Source organism: Colias philodice, chromosome 27 (assembly GCF_061535455.1).
Source record: "Colias philodice isolate Cphi_HAF_F1 chromosome 27, ilColPhil1 Martin Lab GWU primary, whole genome shotgun sequence".
In the NCBI taxonomy this organism is placed as follows: domain Eukaryota; kingdom Metazoa; phylum Arthropoda; class Insecta; order Lepidoptera; family Pieridae; genus Colias; species Colias philodice.
The window spans coordinates 852,917-873,999 of NC_143112.1; the positions used below are offsets into that span (position 1 = coordinate 852,917).

General features: G+C 34.0%; 2 protein-coding genes across 4 annotated transcripts in view; one reads left to right on the plus strand and one right to left on the minus strand.

Moving 5' to 3' along the window:
- The window catches only part of LOC149476454 (uncharacterized), a 29,574-nt gene extending 12,164 nt beyond the window's left edge, over positions 1–17,410 (minus strand). Inside the window, exons 1-9 of one of the 3 annotated variants that reach the window (XM_089711765.1) lie at positions 17,178–17,410; positions 13,119–13,257; positions 6,742–6,825; positions 5,801–5,815; positions 4,705–4,858; positions 3,841–4,034; positions 3,103–3,300; positions 1,910–2,062; positions 359–569 (exon numbers count right to left, since the gene is read on the minus strand). In XM_089711765.1, the coding sequence (XP_089567891.1) occupies positions 359–569; positions 1,910–2,062; positions 3,103–3,300; positions 3,841–4,034; positions 4,705–4,858; positions 5,801–5,815; positions 6,742–6,825; positions 13,119–13,249 (1,140 nt within the window). In that variant the 5' untranslated portion in view covers positions 13,250–13,257; positions 17,178–17,410. The remainder of the gene's footprint in view (positions 1–358; positions 570–1,909; positions 2,063–3,102; positions 3,301–3,840; positions 4,035–4,704; positions 4,859–5,800; positions 5,816–6,741; positions 6,826–13,118; positions 13,258–17,177) is intronic. The other 2 variants (XM_089711766.1, XM_089711767.1) reach the window with 2 other exon arrangements.
- Positions 17,411–17,935: 525 nt separating this feature from the next.
- On the plus strand, positions 17,936–19,834 carry LOC149476455 (ommochrome-binding protein-like). Its single transcript, XM_089711804.1, has 2 exons — positions 17,936–18,093; positions 18,773–19,834. Exon 2 carries the CDS (start codon positions 18,780–18,782, stop codon positions 19,590–19,592), a length of 813 nt encoding a protein of 270 aa, XP_089567930.1. The 5' UTR covers positions 17,936–18,093; positions 18,773–18,779; the 3' UTR covers positions 19,593–19,834.
- The last annotated feature ends 1,249 nt before the right edge of the window (positions 19,835–21,083 follow it).

Consider the following 21,083-nt stretch of genomic DNA (forward strand, 5'->3'; position numbering starts at 1 on the left):
CGGCTTCGCCCTCGCAGTCAAAGAAAAACCCGCATAGTTCCCGTTCTCGTGGGAATTCCGGGATTGCGTCATTTTCCCGGGATAAAAAGTAGCCTATGTCCTTTCTCGGGTATCAAAATATCTCCATACCAAATTTCATGAAAATTGGTTCAGTAGTTTAGGCGTGATTGAGTAACAGACAGATAGACAGAGTTACTTTCGCATTTATAATATTAGTATGGATTATAAATATATGTTTATCAGCCATCTGGTTTCCATAACACAGGCGAAAGCTTAGTATGGGATCAGATCGTGCCGTGTGTGAAAATTGTCCTGAAATATTTATTATTTATTTCATTTCATTTCACCTTACACTCACCTGATCAGTAATATCCATCATCAACTTATACTGCGGAGTATCCCCCACACAGTACTTACTCCCCCCTTTTTTCCACCACTTTTTACCATCACTTGACTCCTCTAGATAGAAAGCTCGAAGATAATGATCTGCTGGTTGGTGAAGGAATCCATTGAAACGGTATTGAAATGTGCCGATCCAGGGCATATCTTCGAAATATGCTGTGCGGTAGCTTAAATAAGAAAAATAATAATTATTGTACTTATTAAATAATGTAGATTTATATTATAAAGCTGAAGATTTCATTTTTATATTATATTAATAGCTGTGCTCCGCGGTTTCACCCGCGTGGCTCCGCTTCTGTTGGTCTTAGCGTGATGATATATATAGCCTTCCTCAATTAATGGGCTATATAACACCGAAAGAATTTTTCAAATCGGACCAGTAGTTCCTTCAAACGAACAAACTCTTCAGCTTTATAATATTAGTATAAATGAACAGCCAAACGCTAAGATAAAACTCGAGAATGGATGAACCAATTCGGCTATTTTTATACGTTTTCGTTAAGGCACAAAGGAACCCTTTCTTTCAAGAGACAATATGGGGTAGCAAAAAAATATGAAAAGATAAATATAATTAAAACAATCTGACTGTAACTGAACTGAGTAATCGTAGAATTTATTATTAAAGCGTGTCCCAGACAGACGCGGCCTGCGGTGGCGATCTGCTGTTGCCTTCTTGGACGTAGGTCATTCTAACTTACGGCGGCACATTAACTGTTGAGTCTCACCTGCAAGTGGACGATAGTAATGGCCAATCGTACGAAGTTTTATTGCTTTTATTGCCCATATTTTGCTGTTTTTTTAGTCTTTATGTGATGTATGGTAAAACTGGGTAATTTTGCACTATTCGAAAAAATAACTCAGTATTTATAGGCATAATTTCACGCGGTACACGCGGCCTGTTACAAAAATTTACAACTGATCGCCTCATGTCCGCGCGCTCATTCACACAGAAGAGGGGGCGGGGCTTGCGGCCCCCGAAACAATTATGTATTATTTTATTATTATTTTTTTATTACATATTATTTTTTTCGGCCCTGGGGCTTGTGTGTCTATGATGTTCCTAGAACTTTCAAGTCATCCAACTGACCGTCACCGCCACCACATTCCGCGTCTGTCTGGGACACGCTTTAACAAGGCACAGGCACCGTTATATAGTTATTTAATAAATGAAAATGAATAAGACATTTTTTCATGAATAGAAATAATATTAAAGCAAAATTACAACGTCAGTGGGTTAGTTCTATGTATTTTTAAAAATTAACTTGCTGCACCTCGTGGTTTCACGATCTATTAAATGTAGCGTGATGTAATATTAATTATAGTCTTCACTTTAGCATAAAAACCATTCATTCAATCGCTCCGATGCAGCGTGAAAATGAGACAAACAAACGAACACTCCACTAACATTAGCAAGAAAGTTTTAGATATAGAATATTATTTTCTCTAATCTGCGATTTTAGATTATTTTTTAGCCACAAATGGACAAACTAACAAACTATATATTTACCCATCATCCCGTAACTTATAAAATATAAACGGCATAGAGTCCAGAGTGCCGTTATTTTTCATTTTCTTCCTTACATCTGGCAACTCCAGTTCGGTCTTGCCAGTTAATATCGGAAATAAAGCGGCTGGAGTACCGTCGCCTACTATATTGTACCTGGAAATAAAATAATAAAAATAAATTGGTTGTCTGTAAAGTCGGTTTACTGACGATAGTTGAACGTGACAACGTCCGATTGTGCTTCTTTGTCGCTCGTTCCGCGCTCTCGCTTGCACTTCAAGCTTTACATGGAACGCCTCAGAGCGAGGTAACGCCGCATGAATTATAAAACGTTGTCACGTCAAAAAAACTTGAGCGATGTCAAGGGACATCCGGATGGAACGAAGTGTTAAGTTAGAGAGAGACAGACAGAGAGCCACGCGCACGCCGCACAACTCTAGCAAAAAGTGTCGTGACAACCTTTTGTAAGAATTTTTTTCGTCTAGCCCCCTTTCACAACGCGCGATAAGAAACTTCGTTCCAAATATGTTAACGTGCAATTGGAGAATATTTATATATTTTTGGTGTTGGTATATCTATCTCTTGCATTACTATGTAAAATATTTGCTAAGAAGTATACTTCGCTATAACTGCATTTTTTTAATGGGTAACTATTTAAAGCATGCAAATAATAAATAAAACATATGAATCAGAAATTGATGTTTCGACGAAAAACCGAAAAGATATAAACAATTTATCAATCCATATCACGATACAAATTTATACAAAACCCACTTTATTCTAAAAAACAAATACATCTTTTAGTTTGACTTAGTACAAAATAATTAAATTAGACCTATAATTTGTCCACGTAATAAGCATTTCAATCCACTTTCAATAATTGACAATTGCAAGACTAATGCTTCTTGCGTAGAAACATGCGGAGCGGCAACGTCGCGTTAATTTTCTCAGGGCCGATTTTTCAATGCTTGGTTAAAACTTATCCGTCCAATAAAATATTACACGATAATATTAAAGTGTCACGTAAACTGTCAAATACGGGCAATTAGAATATGTTTTTTTAAATGGTAGTTTTATACATTATTCGACGAATAAGTATCCATATCTTTGGGAAGGTTTTAGTGTATAATTTGTTAAGTTTTCTACAAAGCGGGCGAAGCCGCGCGCATAAGCTAGTTTATTATAATTTTACTCACCCATTCAAAACAGTAGCTCCCAAAATCTCATTGATGACTTTAAAACTCTTCGGCATTCGTCGAATAAAACCATTTTTTGAGGTCGAATCAAAACCAAGGAATAGAACATTATATGCTTCTTCCCGTCCCGGGGGCGGGGGTTTGGGACGGATCGAACGAAATCCAACCCCATGGCCCATCCATTTTGAGGGTAGTATGCTGAAAATAAAGCATATAATATAAGAAAAAAGTTGTAAAAACATATAATTTAATAACAGTGCCCTTTTAAACTAATATTTATATAGCTTATGTCTTATTCTGATACATAAGCTACATCAAAATCCGTTCAGTAGTTTTCGCGTGAAAGACAAACAGACTTCAATACAACCTTACATTTTCGCGTTTATAATATTAGTAGCGATTCAACTAAGAATAAAATCGATTTACGCCATATTGTGACGTATCATAGCTTAATAAGCGTTCAAAGCAATCTCTTATTTTCAAACACACCGGTGAAGCTAACAAAAGGTTATGAATAAGTGACATAGAAAACGAAAAACAGCACATTGTATACAATGTAATATTTTTTTTTTAAGTGAGGGTAGTAGCTGAATTTTTAGGTTATGTATTTAATAATTTTCAAACATTACTTTGTAACACTATTATATGAAAGGAAAGTAAACACACTGTCAAACTTATCACTAATCAACAATCTCATCCAAGCAACCTCTACTTTAAAATAACTTCAATAAAACTCACCTATTCTCATGTTTTCCAGTACATTTGATTTTCACATGATCACTTTTCACCAGATCGTATGGATCCCCCCCTTTAACTTCCGTGGGGGGTCCAATGGTGTATTTTTTGTCACTTTCGTACAAAATATCGTTGTAAGTGCATATAATGTCGCGGGTAGTTGCTAAAATGTCTGGTACCACTTTGCATTGTGATAGCTGTGAATTAAAGAAATAAAAATATTATATACTGGATAAAAAAAAAACTAAAAATATACTAGCTGCATTCTCCGGCTTTACTTGAGAAAAAAACCTATGCTACTCGACAAAGACGTAGTTTTCTAGTGGTGAAATAATTTTTGAAAAAGGTCCAAAGACCAAAAGGTTTTGTGTCGCATTAAAACATACATACAAAATTCAAATGTTTTATTCTTTAGACTATGGGCAAAACCATGAACATGACAATTACCGCGACCGTGATAATTTTTTCAATGACGTACTGTAAACCACAAGACTCATGAATAGAATAATGCGTTGCATAAAACATTCATTTAAATTAACACCTTATTTCGTATCAATAACGTTTTAAGTCTATTGTATCGCCAATTAGAAAACTCAAAAACTGCCCTAAACAGACTCAGGCAGAGTTTTAATTTGGACACTTGAAAGAAAGAAAGAAAATACATTTATTTGTACCGTTAACATACAAATACATATTTTTATAACAATAAAATAATTAAAATTAACAGATAAACAGTACTTGTTTGAGTCATTTGAGTCTAGTTGTTTATTTTTTAACATTTCTTGATTCTAAACCAGTTTATGTATGTAAATGATTTAATTACGTTTTTAGTACTTTTACTGCTGTTTTTAAACATTCCATACTCACATAGCACTTAACCCAATCCTGTCCCTCACAAACAACTTTTGGCAGTTCCTTATCGAACTTAGTGACCTCCTGCGCGAATGGATCGAGGTGGGGTATCTCACACCCGGTGCCTTTGTCCTGTTGTAACGCTTCTTCAAGCCGCTTCTCTATGTATCTGTAACGGTGGGTGTTTTTTTTTCATTTTTGGCTTTGAGGTAACTTTTTTTTGTCTGAGGAAACTTTTTGGTGACGTATTTTTGAAAAAATGTTTTATAAGGTAGTTAAAAAAATTCGTTTCTGGTGTAGATATTTTTAAGTCACTTAAAAATTGTTAAAGAGTGTTTTTGAAGAAAAAAAATGATTTCATATGGAAACTAAATACCAATTTTTTAAGAATATAAATATTTCGACCATGAGGTGGGATTCGAACCTGCGTCTTTTGCTGTACAATCGCATCCCAAATACAAAATATGCAATGTAAACGTTATTTCAATTTGTCCATATAAATAAATTAATAGTCTGACTTTATTGAATTAGGAATTAAATTAAATGGCTTTTATACTAATTTTTTCGAATAATTTTGGTACTTTATATTAAAAAATTGTGAATGTTAAAGTAAACCCAATTTTCATGCTTATGTTTTACCAAATTCTCAACTGAAATCTAAATGATGATGTATACCAATAAGCATGTTTAAATGTTTTTATTATAATAAACTAGTGGTCCACCCCGGCTTCGCCCGTGGTACATATTTCGCAATAAAAGGTAGCCTATGTCCTTTCTCGGGTATCAAAATATCTCCATACCAAATTTCATGCAAATTGGTTCAGTAGTTTAGGCGTGATTGAGTAACAGACAGACAGACAGACAGAGTTACTTTCGCATTTATAATATTAGTAAGGATTCTTATCTAAATGAAGATGTATATTATGCCAGTTAAAGTTGTTATTATTACTTATATAAATGTTTTAAAAATAATATAAACATATGATAGTTCTCACCTTACAAGTTTATTTGCAATACATCAATGCTATTACTACTCATATGCAAAAAAAACTCCAAAGCATATATTCAAAAGCGTTCAAATTCTAAACAAAGCAAATCAATGCATACTCACTCTATTACAGAATTTCTGGAAAGAAAAAAAATACAAATCTTTAATAACACAATTAATCATGCCATTACTAGAGTTGAAGTTTCAATGCTTTTATTTTCTAATAAAATAACAAAAAACATGCAATGCATGTGACGAGCACACCTGTCAGAAGTGAAACTTCTTTGGCAAGATTCAAAGACCAAAATCGTCACCTAACTCCATGACGTGACGGTATTGTCGTGACACGACCTTGAAATTTTACTCTCGACCCGCCTAAATAAGTTTAACTTCAAAATATTAACTTTTTTAATAAATAAGAGCATTGATAAATACAACTCTTAAATATACAAGTCACATATACATATCAAAAAAAAATATGATCAACTAAAAGCAAAAAAAAACACAAAAACATTGAGAATCATTAATACGTTATTATATTACACATAGTACATAATATTATTTTGTATCAAATACACCAGTGATTCTAACATGCGTTTGAATGATGTGCAAATTAACTAAAAATATATATTACTCACAACCCCTAATGTATTACTAGAAACCCCTAAACTTAGGAACTTTAAGTAACATAGTTTTTTATATCACCACTAGCTGTTACTTGCTGGAAATTATTATGATGATGTTTATAATAGCTTCATTGTCATGTATTCATTTTTTCCATGACAAAAAAGTACTACATTCAGTAGAGCATCGAATATCCGAACGCCGACTAACCGAATGGCCAATTATTATTAGAATCGTTTGTGAGCGTAATTAAAAACAAGTAATATTTGTTTTGTTAAGTAACCAATTAGATCGGTAGAGTCCAGATATATATAACTGTATGTGATTATTATAAGCAGATATATATACATACTATAACTGTGAATAGGGGTTCAAATCACACTTTAGGGGTTTACAGTAAGGGGTTATAAGCAACACTACGAGCATAATAAAACCATTACCTGTTAAGATTAGCTGGCATGTTAATTTGGTCCCAATGCGGTCTAACAACGGAATGATGATTAATTTCACCCACAATACCATCACTAAAATGGAAACGAGCAACTAATATACATGCAAATAGCAAAAGAAAACTAAACTAAAAAGGGGTTGATGGGAAATTGTGTATGTCTGTGATTATAGGTTTAAAGTATTAAAATATGTGGGGAAGTGTATCTAGATAAAGGTTTTTTATAAGATTTAACATATTATATTCGGTTGTAAGCATTGAAGTTAAGTTCTTTATTACTAGTATCATATTATGTACAATAAAATACCTGTGTCAGTCTGTGTGTGTAAACAATTACACCTGAGAGTGTGGTTTCGATCCTTACATTGCTTAACATGTCTTTATTTCATGCATGTAAATAGAAGTAATAATAAATAATTATGTCTGCGTAAGTTAATTCATGAATTGCTTTTAACTTATAAGTTTTATGTTCTCTGAATAAACTATTATCTTCTTCTAATATATATAAATCTCGTGTCACAATGTTTGTCCTCAATGGACTCCTAAACCACTTAACCGATTATAATAAAATTCGCACACCATGTGCAGTTCGATCCAACTTGAGAGATAGGATAGTTTAAACATGTAGGTACCACGGGCGAAGCCGGGGCGGACCGCTAGTTATATGTATATATCTATCTAACCGCTGATAGATATTCCTTCATGGTCGCCTTCTCGTATGTATTTTAAAATGTTTCCTCCACGTATCGCTCGGCTACATATATCGTGGTTCCCGTATCACAATGCGGATTTGTCGAATGTGTATTTCATCGATACGTGCAGTGGAAACAAGGGGGAGAGGTTTTAGTGTGACGGTTGAAGTTCAACAGTCTAATCATACTTTACATAATTCAGTAATAAAACTATGTATCGTTAAAGTAATTTTAAAAAGCATAAATAATGGAATTCGTTGCAACACCATTTCTTATCCTTATCTTTACTTATTACACACTATATTCTATACATAATACAGTATTTAATAGTAAATATTATATAAAACTAGCTTCCGTCCGCAGCTTCGCCCGCGTCGTTTTTTGATAAAAGGTAGCCTATGTTCTTTCTCAGGGTCAAAGATTGTCTATGCCAAATTTCATCAAAAATCGGTTGAGAGGTTTAAGCGGGAAAGCGTAACAGACAGACAGACAGACAGACGGACAGAGTTACTTTCGCATTTATAATATTAATATAGCAGGGATAGTAGGGTTTCTCCTGGCCCTATGTATATCCTCTTGAAGGGATTTTTTATGTAAAAATACTGAACGGATTTTCTTTAAACCACGTCTCGCGATAAAACATGTAAGTAGATTAATCTCATGCAGATCTATTCAGCCGTTCTGGCATAATTGAGGAAACGTCCGTCCATTCTCACAAAATTTTAAAGTGCAGTATCTTTAGACATTATATCTAGGCATTAAGGTTTTTCAGTAACACCTACGGACGAAGTCGCGTACCTTACTTAGTCCTACTAATATTATATAAATGCGAAACTTGTGAGTATGTATGTATGGATGTTTATTACTATTTCACGGAAATACTACTGAACCGATCACAATGAAATTTGTCACACACATAGCTTGTATTAACACAAAGGATAGGTTTTAACCCGGAAATCCCAAGGTAACGGCAACTATGCGGGGTTTTCTTAAAAACGTGGGCCAAGCCGCGGGCAGATAGCTAGTATTACATACCAATAATGTAGCTATGTAATGACGTACCTAAAATACAGGGTGTCCCAAAAAGTAGTGATATACGGAAGCTGGGAGGTAGAAGACCTAGAGGGCTATCCGAATCACCCCCATGTATGTTATGCGATTTTTCGTATTTTCGGAGTTATGACGTTTTTTTTCAATTTTTCACCTATCGCCGAGTACGATGAGATTTTCACTCATGGTGACGTCAATTATTGCGGTAGATGCTTGATTTTTTTTGTGTGCTAAGCTAAAAGATAGGCCAATTCAGTATGGTAACTTTTACTATCGTTAGATCTTTGAATGGAATAAAAAAAAGAATTAAATGCCAAGAAAGATAAAATTACCCAGTATGTTCACCACTTCAAGGGCCCGTAAAAAAATAAAATCACATAAAAAAAGTTTTCCGTTTGACTTTTAAAAACTTGCTCTATCTATCAGATAGCTACCCTGAAAATTTCATTTTATTATTCAGAAGGCTTCAATCGAAAAATTTAAATCTAAATGTGGTAAGTGCAAAAATTGAATTAACATTATGATCATTAAAACCAATAAATAGGTGTTTAATTACCAGAAATTTTTAAAATAACCCCGCTGTTGCTCAATGCAAGTGCGACATCACCGTAAAAAGTTGTCTTTTAAATGTCTGAATGCCCTTTTATCATTTTTAATGGTTTCTTCTGCTACTATGAATTTCCGGGTTATTTCGTCCAAATTGTGGCAGTCTCTCGCCTTGTAGTATACCCACGGAAAAAAATCAATAGGGTTTATGTCCGGAGACCGTGCAGGCCAGGCTAAAGGGCAAAGATACCCTGAAAGATGGATTGATCGTTGCAGCCTGCGCATGCGCCGGTGACGCCTGCCTTAAAGCCTGGCCTCTACGGTCCCTCGACCTAAACCCCATTGATTTGTTTCAATGGGAATACTAAAAAGACCTCGGCTACTTGAGAGAATGCCACAATTTGGACGAAATAACCCGGAAATTCATAGTAGCAGAAGAAACCATTAAAAATGATAAAAGGGCATTCAGACATTTAAAAGACAACTTTTTACGGTGATGTCGCACTTGCATTGAGCAACAGCGGGGTTATTTTAAAAATTTCTGGTAATTAAACACCTATTTATTGGTTTTAATGATCATAATGTTAATTCAATTTTTGCACTTACCACATTTAGATTTAAATTTTTCGATTGAAGCCTTCTGAATAATAAAATGAAATTTTCAGGGTAGCTATCTGATAGATAGAGCAAGTTTTTAAAAATCAAACGGAAAACTTTTTTTATGTGATTTTATTTTTTTACGGGCCCTTGAAGTGGTGAACATACTGGGTAATTTTATCTTTCTTGCCATTTAATTCTTTTTTTTATTCCATTCAAAGATCTAACGATAGTAAATGTTACCATACTGAATTGGCCTATCTTTCAGCTTAGCACACAAAAAAAATCAAGCATCTTGCGCAATCATTGACGTCAGCATGAGTGAAAATATCATCGTACTCGGCGATAGGTGAAAAATTGAAAAAAACGTCATAACTCCGAAAATACGAAAAATCGCATAACATACATGGGGGTGATTCGGATAGCCCTCTAGGTCCTCTACCTCTCAGCTTCCGTTCATCACTACTTTTTGGTACACCCTGTATAACAAAGAATAATAACCATTGTGCTATACCGATTCTAAATTACATGGTAATTTGTGGCAAATAACAATTTTTCAAGGGCATTTTCATAATAGTAACACCGCAGTATAGAGAATTTTAAATGTCGACGAAAAAGATTGTTAAATAAAATTTATCTGCGTTTGTGTAGCTCTCGAATGGATGAATCCATTTGAGTGAATTTTTAAAATAGACATTATCATTTATAAACATTGAGATGGTTTTTACTTAGGTTGTGTAGTAATTTACAAACAGACATATTTACAGAACCTTGCTTATCCTGTTATTATAAACGCGCAAATAGGTATGTAGTTACATTTCACGCATAAATTATTACTGAACGGATTTTGATGACACTTTGCACTAATATAGCATATTATATTCTTAATGTTGTCGTTTCGTTTAAGAATCGATAGCATACACTTACTGAATTATAGGTATCTTAACGTGTAAAAACTGACAAAATATTCATTTCTTTGAAAATAAATGTATCTAAACTAAACCTATTTCTCATGTTTAAATATTTAGTATTTTTTTACTTACTACTGCATGTTTATTTGTTATTGAATAACTGTGACTGCGTAAACAAATTATTAAAATTTTTGTGTTCAGTCAGTTAGTAGGTAACTAATGTTTAATAATAATAATAATAAGGGCGTAGGGATGTGACGACCCCATCGCCCACGGTTGGAATATCTATTGTCTACGTGACAATAGATATTCCACCCATGCAATCAGTCAACCCGCAGGACACCTTGTGGCGGGGTGTCGGGGAGTAGCGACCCCGCGGGAACCGAGTGCTCCCGGGGGAGGCCCCTGTCTTCATCTCCGGCTCGCCTTCACCGGCCGGTCGGAGTGAAGCCTGACGAGGACAGGACCCCCACCTCTGGCTTGCCTTAACCGGCCGGCCAGAGTGGAGTCGCGAGAGCTTTTAGCTCGAAGGGTGGATGCGAAGCGTAAGTGGCGAGTGGGCACGTGATGCTGGACCCTCAGGGAGCGCGTGATCGTAGTTTAAAGTCCAGGGACGCCTCTCCACCCTTAGCTGCTCACAAAATGTTGCCCCCTTGTCGCACTATTGCAGCGACTTATTTCGGGGGCCCATACAGTGAGAGGGCGAGTCACCACCTGCCAACACATTTTTACTTTCTTTTAGTAGAAAGGCAGGTGCCATAGTTTCCCATAGTCCTCAGTACCAGTCCATTTAGCATCCCAATCCATAGCCCAATCATTAAATTTCCATACCCTGCAATAGTCCTACATCGGCCGCGGACTGCCCAGGGCTGTATCTCTATAGTGCAGTCATGGGCAGGCTGCGGCTGGTGTCCCACAACACATTAAAATTCTCGAAAGGGCCTCTGCGTGTTGGATCCGTGTCCCCACGTAAGCCTTCCAAAGATCCGGGTACTGTCCTTCTGGTGGTACCCGAGTATTATGGAAATGAGAAACATAATAATAATAATATATTTTTATTTCCAGATATTTATCCATATTTGTGTTAGTATACATTAATCTTACAAACTATGTTAGTAATACATAAAATTATAAAATTAAAATTCCATACAAATTAAAATCATACAATTAAAAAACAAGATTAAAACCATTAAAAATTATCCAAATTATCCATTATCATAATTATATTGCATAAGATGTAAATTTGCCCACCGCTTAAGGAATGGACCGTCGTGGACAATGGACCGTTTAAATAACAATTTTATTTTTATGAAGTTATACCAACACGGTACCTATCTAAAGGAAAATAGCAATCTACGAAACGGCTTGACCAATTCTGAATAAAGTCCCACTCGCAGGCAAGTGATATTCTTACGAGAAAGATATTTCGCTCGAAAAAATTATTAGCCGGTCGGTCGGTACAAAATTATTTCATGACCAAGTCATTTTTTCATCAAAATATTTTATCGTATTTATAGGTATAGTTTTATCTTTACCCAATACCAAGAAATAAAGATATAACTAATAGTTGTCTATATACTTAGATATAATAATTATCGATAGATAATAATGAAAATTCATTAAGTAAAAACACATGCCATGTGTTATCATATCACCACGTGTTTTAAACATAAAACATACATACATACATTATCTGACATATTTCAACGATTGACAGTTAATAATAAAAGATTAATCAATACCTGAATTATCTAAATTATTTCCACTCTTACAGTATTTTTTGAATTTCTGTTTTGTCTAAAAATGCATTGGTTCCCCCTTTCTATGAAATGCGCGCATGCCTATAAATATTTTTTTACACAGACCAAATTCTTATTAGAATACTTAGTTAGAATATGTCTGAAGGACTAAATAACAAATTTAACTAAGGCCATCGATTCAATCAGATCCCATTTTTTCGGAGAAATTGAGAACATAGGAGACACTTATTTTAATCATAAAATTCTATATTTTGTGCCTGGTGTTTATTCATGTAACCTGACATGGTAAATTGGCTAAATATAAAAATACATTTTTCATACATGGTGGTCACTATTGGTCGCAAACACAGGACCCATGCTTAATGTTTGTAACTACATTCTTGTAAATAAATGTAAAAAAAATTAGGACCTATTTACTATTTATACAAAATTGACTAATTATAATATACTAGCTTTCCACCCGCGGCTTCGCCCGTGCAGTCAAAGAAAAACCCGCATAGTTCCCGTTCCCGTGGGATTTACGGGATAAAACCTATCCTATTTCCCGGGGTAAAAAGTAGCCTATGTCCCTTCTCGGGTATCAAAATATCTCTATACCAAATTTCATGCAAATTGGATCAGTAGTTCAGGCGTGATTGAGTAACAGACAGACAGACAGAGTTACTTTCGCATTTATAATATTAGTATGGATATAAGTATAAGTATATAAGTATGGATTATGTGAGAATTAGTGTGAAATGTATGACAATGAAATGATAGTGTTTTCTGGCATGCTTGTGTGAATAAAATTAATCACCACAAATAGGCACTTACCTTCTTGTTATATCCAAGTTTGGTTCCCGATGTAAGTTATTACTTATAGATATGTAATAAAATAAGGAAAATATAAGTAATATTGTTATAACAAGTTGGTTTTTTCTTGATCTGTACCACATTTTTTTCATTGTTGACTCTGAAATACAGATTGTAGAAAATAAAACTATAGTTTTATATAGATAACTTGGTTTGTGTTAAAAGGAATTTTTTATTTAATTAATATACCCGCAAAATTTAAAAAATAATAGGTTTTTCAATTCTTGCAACATTATTTATTTATACTCTACTTCTATCGTTGTACCATGATAAGTATAACTAACTAATAACTATAAAATATTAAAGTAAATGTATATATAGGGAAAACCTTCAATAATCCCTTTCATTCTTTCTTAGTAACCAAAATATTAAAACTTTGATCTATGTAAAATAAACCTGGACAAATCCTGAACAAGAAGCTAGTATAAATATTATAAAGCTGAAGAGTTTGTTTGTTTGTTTGAATGTGCTTATCTCTGGAACTACTGGTCCAATTTAAAAAAAAAATGGTTGTTTTTAAAGTAGGCTTACGAGCGAGATGTTTACGTGATAACGTGTTATTGGTGGCAGCGCTCGAGATGAGACGGGAGATCGGTCCGTCTCTCTCTTGTTATACCTGCGATCGCGGTCGTGAGGTTTTGGTGTGACACAAGTTTCTGAACATGTCACCCGACTAAAACGATTTTAAAAACGTTATCACGTTAAAATTCTTTCGGTGTTGGATAGCCAGCATAGAAGGATATAGGCTATATATCATCACGCTAAAACCAACAGTAGCAGAGCCACGCGGGTGAAATTGCGAAGCGCATCTAGTAATAAATAAATAGTACATAGTAATAACTAATAAGTAAAATGACTTATTTATCTTACTGAAAAACATTTATTTCTTATTCATACAAATTAACATTGAAATGAAGTAATTTAAATACCTAATGAAATAAAGGAAACACTTTTATTGCATGTAAAACATAATTGGATACTAAACATACTACATTAACTTTTAATTACTTTTTAATGAATACTATTTATGACTATAGTTCTTGATAAGAATTAACACCTCTTTGGTATTTTTTTATGTAAATTACCAACCATGAAGCCTCATGTTCAAAACCTAAGAGAAAAGAACAATTTTTTACCAACTAGCTGTGCCCTTCCTGACGTAACACCGAGGGGTCCAGGGTTCGATTCCCGGTGGAGACAAAGAAAAAAAAAATGTCTCAGTCTGGCAGGACACAGAAGGCTGATCTAGGGGACATGGGACTTCACTTTTTTTTTTGGGCCCTGCAGTCTTACCCTATTACTCCTGTTGGTCTTAGCGTCATGATATAGCCTATAGCCTTCCTTGATAAATGGGCTATCTAACACCAAACTAATTATTCGAATCAGTAGTTCCTGAGATTAACGCATACAAACAAACAAACACACCAGCTTTATAATATTATAATAGTTAAGTATAACTAGATACATACAAAAATTTTGTCATTCCTTTACATCACAACAGAGCAATCTTTAATATATATAAATCTCGTGTCACAATGTTTGTCCTCAATGGACTCCTAAACCACTTAACCGATTATAATAAAATTCGCACACCATGTGCAGTTCGATCCAACTTGAGAGATATGATAGTTTAAACATGTAGGTACCACAGGCGAAGCCGGGGCGGACCGCTAGTTATATTATATGATTTTTGTGTCTCGAGATAGTTACATAGGCTACTTTTTACGGCAGTGAAACATGTCATTCCTATGGGGATTTCTTTCAACAAGGAAGTCATGGTCAGAAAACGATTAATTGAAATATCCTAGATAATATTTGTGTGTCTATGATATTATGAGGAAAATGTACACAGTACCTATTAATTATTGTAAAACATAATATATAAAGATATAATCCTTATCTTAAATTATTGTAATTCATTGCTTATGTTATGACTTCCAATCACATTGAAAAAAAATTGTATTATGAAATTAATTATCCATCCACCTATATAGAATTATCAATGATTACTATATCTTTATTTTAAATGCTTGTCTTTTAAATCTAGATTATCAATAATGAATTGATATCATTTTTTAGTATTATTTAATCAAGACTTTCCTTGAAATTTTGAAGGAATGAACTGATAAGTAAAAAATACTGTTTGTGTTTAATTTGATAAAAAATCATTGAAAACTATCTTTAATGTTATTAGCATGAAAAGTGTGTTTGTTTTCTAGGAATAAGCTAATTCTCTGGCAGTAGTGATTCAAATTAAAATTTGAATAATTGAATAAAAAAAACATAGATGTAATGTAAATGTTAGAACACTGAAAATCAGTGCTGCAAAATTTTATATTTTAGGTACATTCCAAATGGTCAAATAATGCTTCACAGTGTACTTACTATATTATGTATGAGTACTTTTTGTATTGTATAAGCCCTGTTCATGTGAAGTTTCTTGCTTCATTATTATATTATTTGTGCGAAAATTTTAATCGATTTTTATAAATTATAGAAAAAATTACCAATTATGAAGGATACATATTTTTTATTATTTAAAAAAGTGAGCGATTATGCTAATTTATTCGTTCATTCTTTATACAAACAAGAATATTTCCCAAGAATAAAAGAAAAATATTTTAATGGGTATTTCTTTAGAAATTTGCGGCACGAATTAAGGGGGGGGAGGGGAGGGAACGGGAGGGCGGAGGTAAGGGGAGACCCCCTATAAAGTGGGGGGGTGAGGAAACCCCCCTTCTATTTTTTTTTTAATTTTTTTTGAGATTATATTTATACTAGCTTACCGCCCGCGGCTTCGCCCGCTTTGAATTAAACCTAATAAATTATATACTAAACCTTCCTCTTGAATCACTCTATCTATTAAAAAAAACCGCATCAAAATCCGTTGCGTAGTTTGAAAGATTTAAGCATACAAAGGGACATAGGGATAGAGAAAGTGACTTTGTTTTATACTATGTATTGATGTAGTTAGAAATATAACGAAGATTATGGGCTTTCTTGACTGCTCCGGCGCTGCAGAACGTGGCGCTTGCCCCCGTGTACCTCGTTGCAGGCAGGAGTCTTCACTCGCCTTCGTAGCTTCGGCTTTTTGGTCGCCTTTGGCGACCAGCCTCAGCCACTCCGGCTCGCTTGACTCTGCCTGCTCCTCAGCACACGCGGGCGCCACGCTCCTCCGCGCCTCCGACTTTTTAAATACACTCTAGTGTATGACAGACAAGTACCACGTGGAATCGGGGTGGACAGATTCGGTTCTGTGATTAACAATTTGTGTGCAATATACATACAATAAAAACATTTTTTTAAATAATTATTTTTCAAATCTTGTATACATGTTTGATACAATTTACAATGGCAATGAATGGATCCATTTTATTTTTTTCCACCCATCGTCTCCACATATTCTATAATATTATCACCGAAGTTTGCTGGGTGGTTATAGTTATCTTTTTTAAAAAATCTTTTTACAACATGCCACTGGGACTCAAATGGGTCAGAGGCAACAAATGGGTTGTCTGGGTCTGAGTGATTAACTTTTTTATGAACATACCCATATTGCAAACAATCATATGCTCGCCAATTATAACCCGTATGAATTGTTGTCCCCTCAGCAACATGCTTTTGAATGAACTATGGTTTTTAATATGTACATTAAGACATTTGTTATCTCTTTCAAACACAATTCTTGTAGTTTTGTCAATGTAACTCAAACAATTTTGAACATAATCTCAAAAATTAAAAAAAAGATTTCTCTGTAATTACACGTTTCCGCACGAAAAGCCGCTAATGTATGTTTCGGGGCATCATTATCGATCGATAAAAATTAAAATCGCGCCGAAATTCGTGCCGCACGTTTCTAAAGTCAACCCTTTTAATGTGCGTTTGTTACTCTAAATAATAATGTACGCAGTAATTTTTATGGTATAACTTTCTATCTTCTCAAATTAAAGACTGGGTAGTTACTAACGTTAAGAATATACCCTGAAGGCCAATAATTTCGTATTTATTTCAATTACTTACCCTATTTACCGCTACTTGAAGGGTAAACACTCCAATAAGAAATTCCCTAAAATTTTATTTACAATATCGAAACACTGACACACATTTCTTGCTATTTATTAATTTGTTACACATTGGACACTAGCGTGTAGAATGTAAATAAAATATATACTGCAACAGAATAAATTATTCAAGGAAAACCATTAAACGGTTGATTATTGCAAAATGAAACTTGCTGTGAAAACTGAAACTTGCGACTTGCGAGTTACCTGCGAGCAGAGATTACAGACTACCACCGATGTCAAATTCAAATTGACGTTTGACAGCTGTTTGGATGGTGCTGTTCTGTGGTGCAGTTGGTACTGATCATAGACATAAGTTATAGGAAAGAAGTAGGTATTTAATTATTTTCTCTGATCTCTTATATCTTTTTCGGAGTTTCGGCGCTATTAAAGTAAATAATTTAATACGAAACCAGGCTAATAATACATTGCTATTTTTTTTTAAGTTATGTAGAAATGTGAAAAAAAAACAATCAGAGATTCCCAAACTTTTTTTTTAAATTTTGTTGTGATTCTTAATACATATTTTAGGAAGAAAGTTTTTTTACGAAAACTAAAAATAATTTGATGGTTAAACGAACAATTAATATTGAATGGTAACTATATAAGACGACATATGAGCCGAAATAATAATAATATTATACGTATAATAAATAATTTATAGTATTTGTGATTTTTTTCCTAGCTATTTTGATAATCTAATCTTGCTCTTGACCGGAAGTTCAAATGTTAGGAGGTCAAGATTTATATTTATAAACATTTTCTGTTTTATTTCACGTTCAAACCTCGAGAATCGAAGTACTCCTCACACCAGTTTAATGCTGACTACAAATTACAAATGACGTGCTTGTGATCGTTTTTGCTGTTTGTGCAAGGTAAGAGTTGTAGGTCAGTAATGATAATCTAATAATAATATGAAAAATGCCGCTTATAAGTTATGTATTCATTATATTTAAATAGGTATACATTAAAAAATTTACAACAATTTAATCGCTCATAAAAGGGGGAAAAAATATTATTCAAACTTAAAATAATACTTTTATGTGTAAAATATAGATTCAAAACCTAAAATTACAAAACATTTAAAAAATTGTTATGTGTATAACAACCACATAACAATGGCTATAATATTAAAGTTGTTTATAATTTTACTTTCCAATCAGACTGTTAAGTGGGACACACGTACCTATGTAACATATTATGAGCAATATCTCTTTGCAGTTTAAGGCTGTATTATGCATACAAAATTTGAGGAGCATTTTTCCTCAGCTAATTTGTCGTAAAATTAAACAAATATTTTTTTTATCAAACTCGATTTACGTATGATCGAGGATGTGTTGTATGTGCATGAATGAACAATAACTTAATAGATACACATAGAATCCAGTTCATGGTCAATTGTTCATGAGGTTTATTTGTTAGTATATGCAGCGCTACAGTATACACACAAACAATAGGATTGTGCGTACCCTACCTAGTTGGTTATCGTGTTACTTTTTGTATTAATTTCCAATAGTTATACGCCATAGTCTGAGTGTTTCCTTTCTGTTACAGTTCTACCATGAAGCTGCTGTTTATTATATTTGCCATCATCACCTTGACTACTGGTGATAAGAGATGTCATGGTGTCTATTTCGATGATAAGTACTATAACCTCTACATAATCAAGGAAGGAATTCATAACTTACATGATTTTGCCTACAACAAAAACGATAATACAATATACTTTACGTATGAAACACTTTCGGAAAAACCCTTGCTTCTTCTTGGTTACTTTGATGTAGGCACTCGTACAGTAGGAACTATAAGTGGGATAAGAAACGCAACATCCGTAACTATTGATCAGTTTTATGGGAAAGTATACGTCGGTGGTGCTGACGGTCTCTACAAAATAAACGACCAGAAGGTTCCAGAAAGACTTCCAATACAGGAGGATGTGAAAAGTGTACATTTTAGAGATGGACTCTATTTTACAAACAGGAAACGAGAAGTGTACAAGTTTGAAGATGGCTACGCTAGTTTAGTTCCTGAGATGCGAGGAGTGGAAGCTGATAAAATTGTCATAGACGATGACAGCAACATGTTTTTCACACAAAATAAGAAGCTTTTTAGAATTAAAATGGGCACAAGAGCTATTAATACTCATGAAATGCATACAGTTGATGCGCTAACTACGGACCTTTACCATAAGCCGTACATTTGTACTGCCAAGGGAGTGTATGTATATAATAAGTACAAATATGTATTTGACAAAGTTTCTGATATTGCAAGGCTAAAGGCTCTTGCATTTAGTAAGATGAATGAACCAATTTATGCAGTGGCTGATTTATTCGTTAGGTTAGAGTTGAGCCCTATTGGTTGTTTTGAAGATTAAGGAATTAATTCACAAGTTCGAAACTAATTTAAAGCAGTTCAATGGAAATTATTCAATTGGGTAAACCTAAATTTATTTAGAATAGTAAACGAAGTGAAACGGGTAGAAATGTTAAAAGTTTTGTACTACATTTTTAGTATAGTAGTCATAGTTTTCTACATAGAATACCTACTTCAATTATCTTGCAACGGTAATAACCATTAACCGTCACATAAATATGTTACCGATAGTAATTATACATTTCATCCACAGACATGTATATTTAAGTAGACAACGCAAGTACCGCGATCTGTATGAAAACCAAGCGTGTCATATTTTTTGTACTGACCTTGACGCGTTATGACGTCACGAGCGCTTTTTAGTGATGTTAATTTCATTTTACGCTAAATCGATTAGGCCGCCACTCGCGCGGCGATTCTAGTATCGTCCTAACTCCTATCCCATCGAAGTAAATCGAAAGAAATCAGATCAAACTAGATCTATGTCTAAGAGGTAGTCAAATAAATGAATCGTAATCGATTACTAAATCGATTCAAGACAGAAAAATGATAATTACCATAGACAGAGGGATGATAAAATAAAGTTATAAACCTTTTAATATTCTAACAAGTAAACTAATGTGTTTTAGCTTTTTCTTACATATGCCCATTGAGTTACCATGTACTACGTACTAGAGAGGCCATCGAAAGAAAGTAATGAAACTGTCAATCAATCAATCTTTATGTCCCGTTGCATCGATCCATTTTCCTTTTATGTTCGGGTTACTTGGAAAACTGAAAAAACAAACATAGTCTAAGCAATAAGGAGTTTTCTTAAAAAACTCCCAAGATGACACTTTATAACTAATGGCGTCCATGTCATAATATTTATTTTTAGTACCTTTGTATTAAAATACTTAAAAGTTCTAGGTCAAGTCGTATTAAATGACAAAAAAAATCTATGCCTTTTTTTCTGAAAAATTGCTCCTTCAAATTATCATTTTTCTGTTCGATTATAAAATCGATTAGAATCGAGAACTGTTGCATCAAATGAACATCACTAACCACAAAATTGGACAGAAAAATGAGAACAGAAAAATGAGAAGACGCTATTCATTGCTTGTTATCATACGACGCGATCTTTACCGTGCCAAGTAAAAGCCGCAATGTATTCCGAATCATTTCGTATGATTTGGTATCCGTGTTTGTCACGATCGTTTTCCACAGATATTCTTTATTTGATTTTAAAATAAATAGTGCATATTCTGATTAGAAAATTACTTACCGGTGGAAGGAAACATCTATGCTAACTCAGCCACTCACAGCTGTGGAGTTTCTACAGTTTATAACGGCGCAATTCGGCATTTTACTTTATTCAGCTTCACGTCTTTCCTTGGCGAACTGCAAGCGCGGACTGAGTGTAGGCCAGCGTCAAGTAAGTTTCATAAACTTAGTTTGGACACGGGAAGTAGATACACTCGCTTAGTCTATCTTGATACATGTCTGTGATTTC

Bases quoted from the DNA above. Each gene is read 5' to 3' on its own strand.
- LOC149476455 (XM_089711804.1), top strand. From the start codon at position 18,780: ATGAAGCTGCTGTTTATTATATTTGCCATCATCACCTTGACTACTGGT.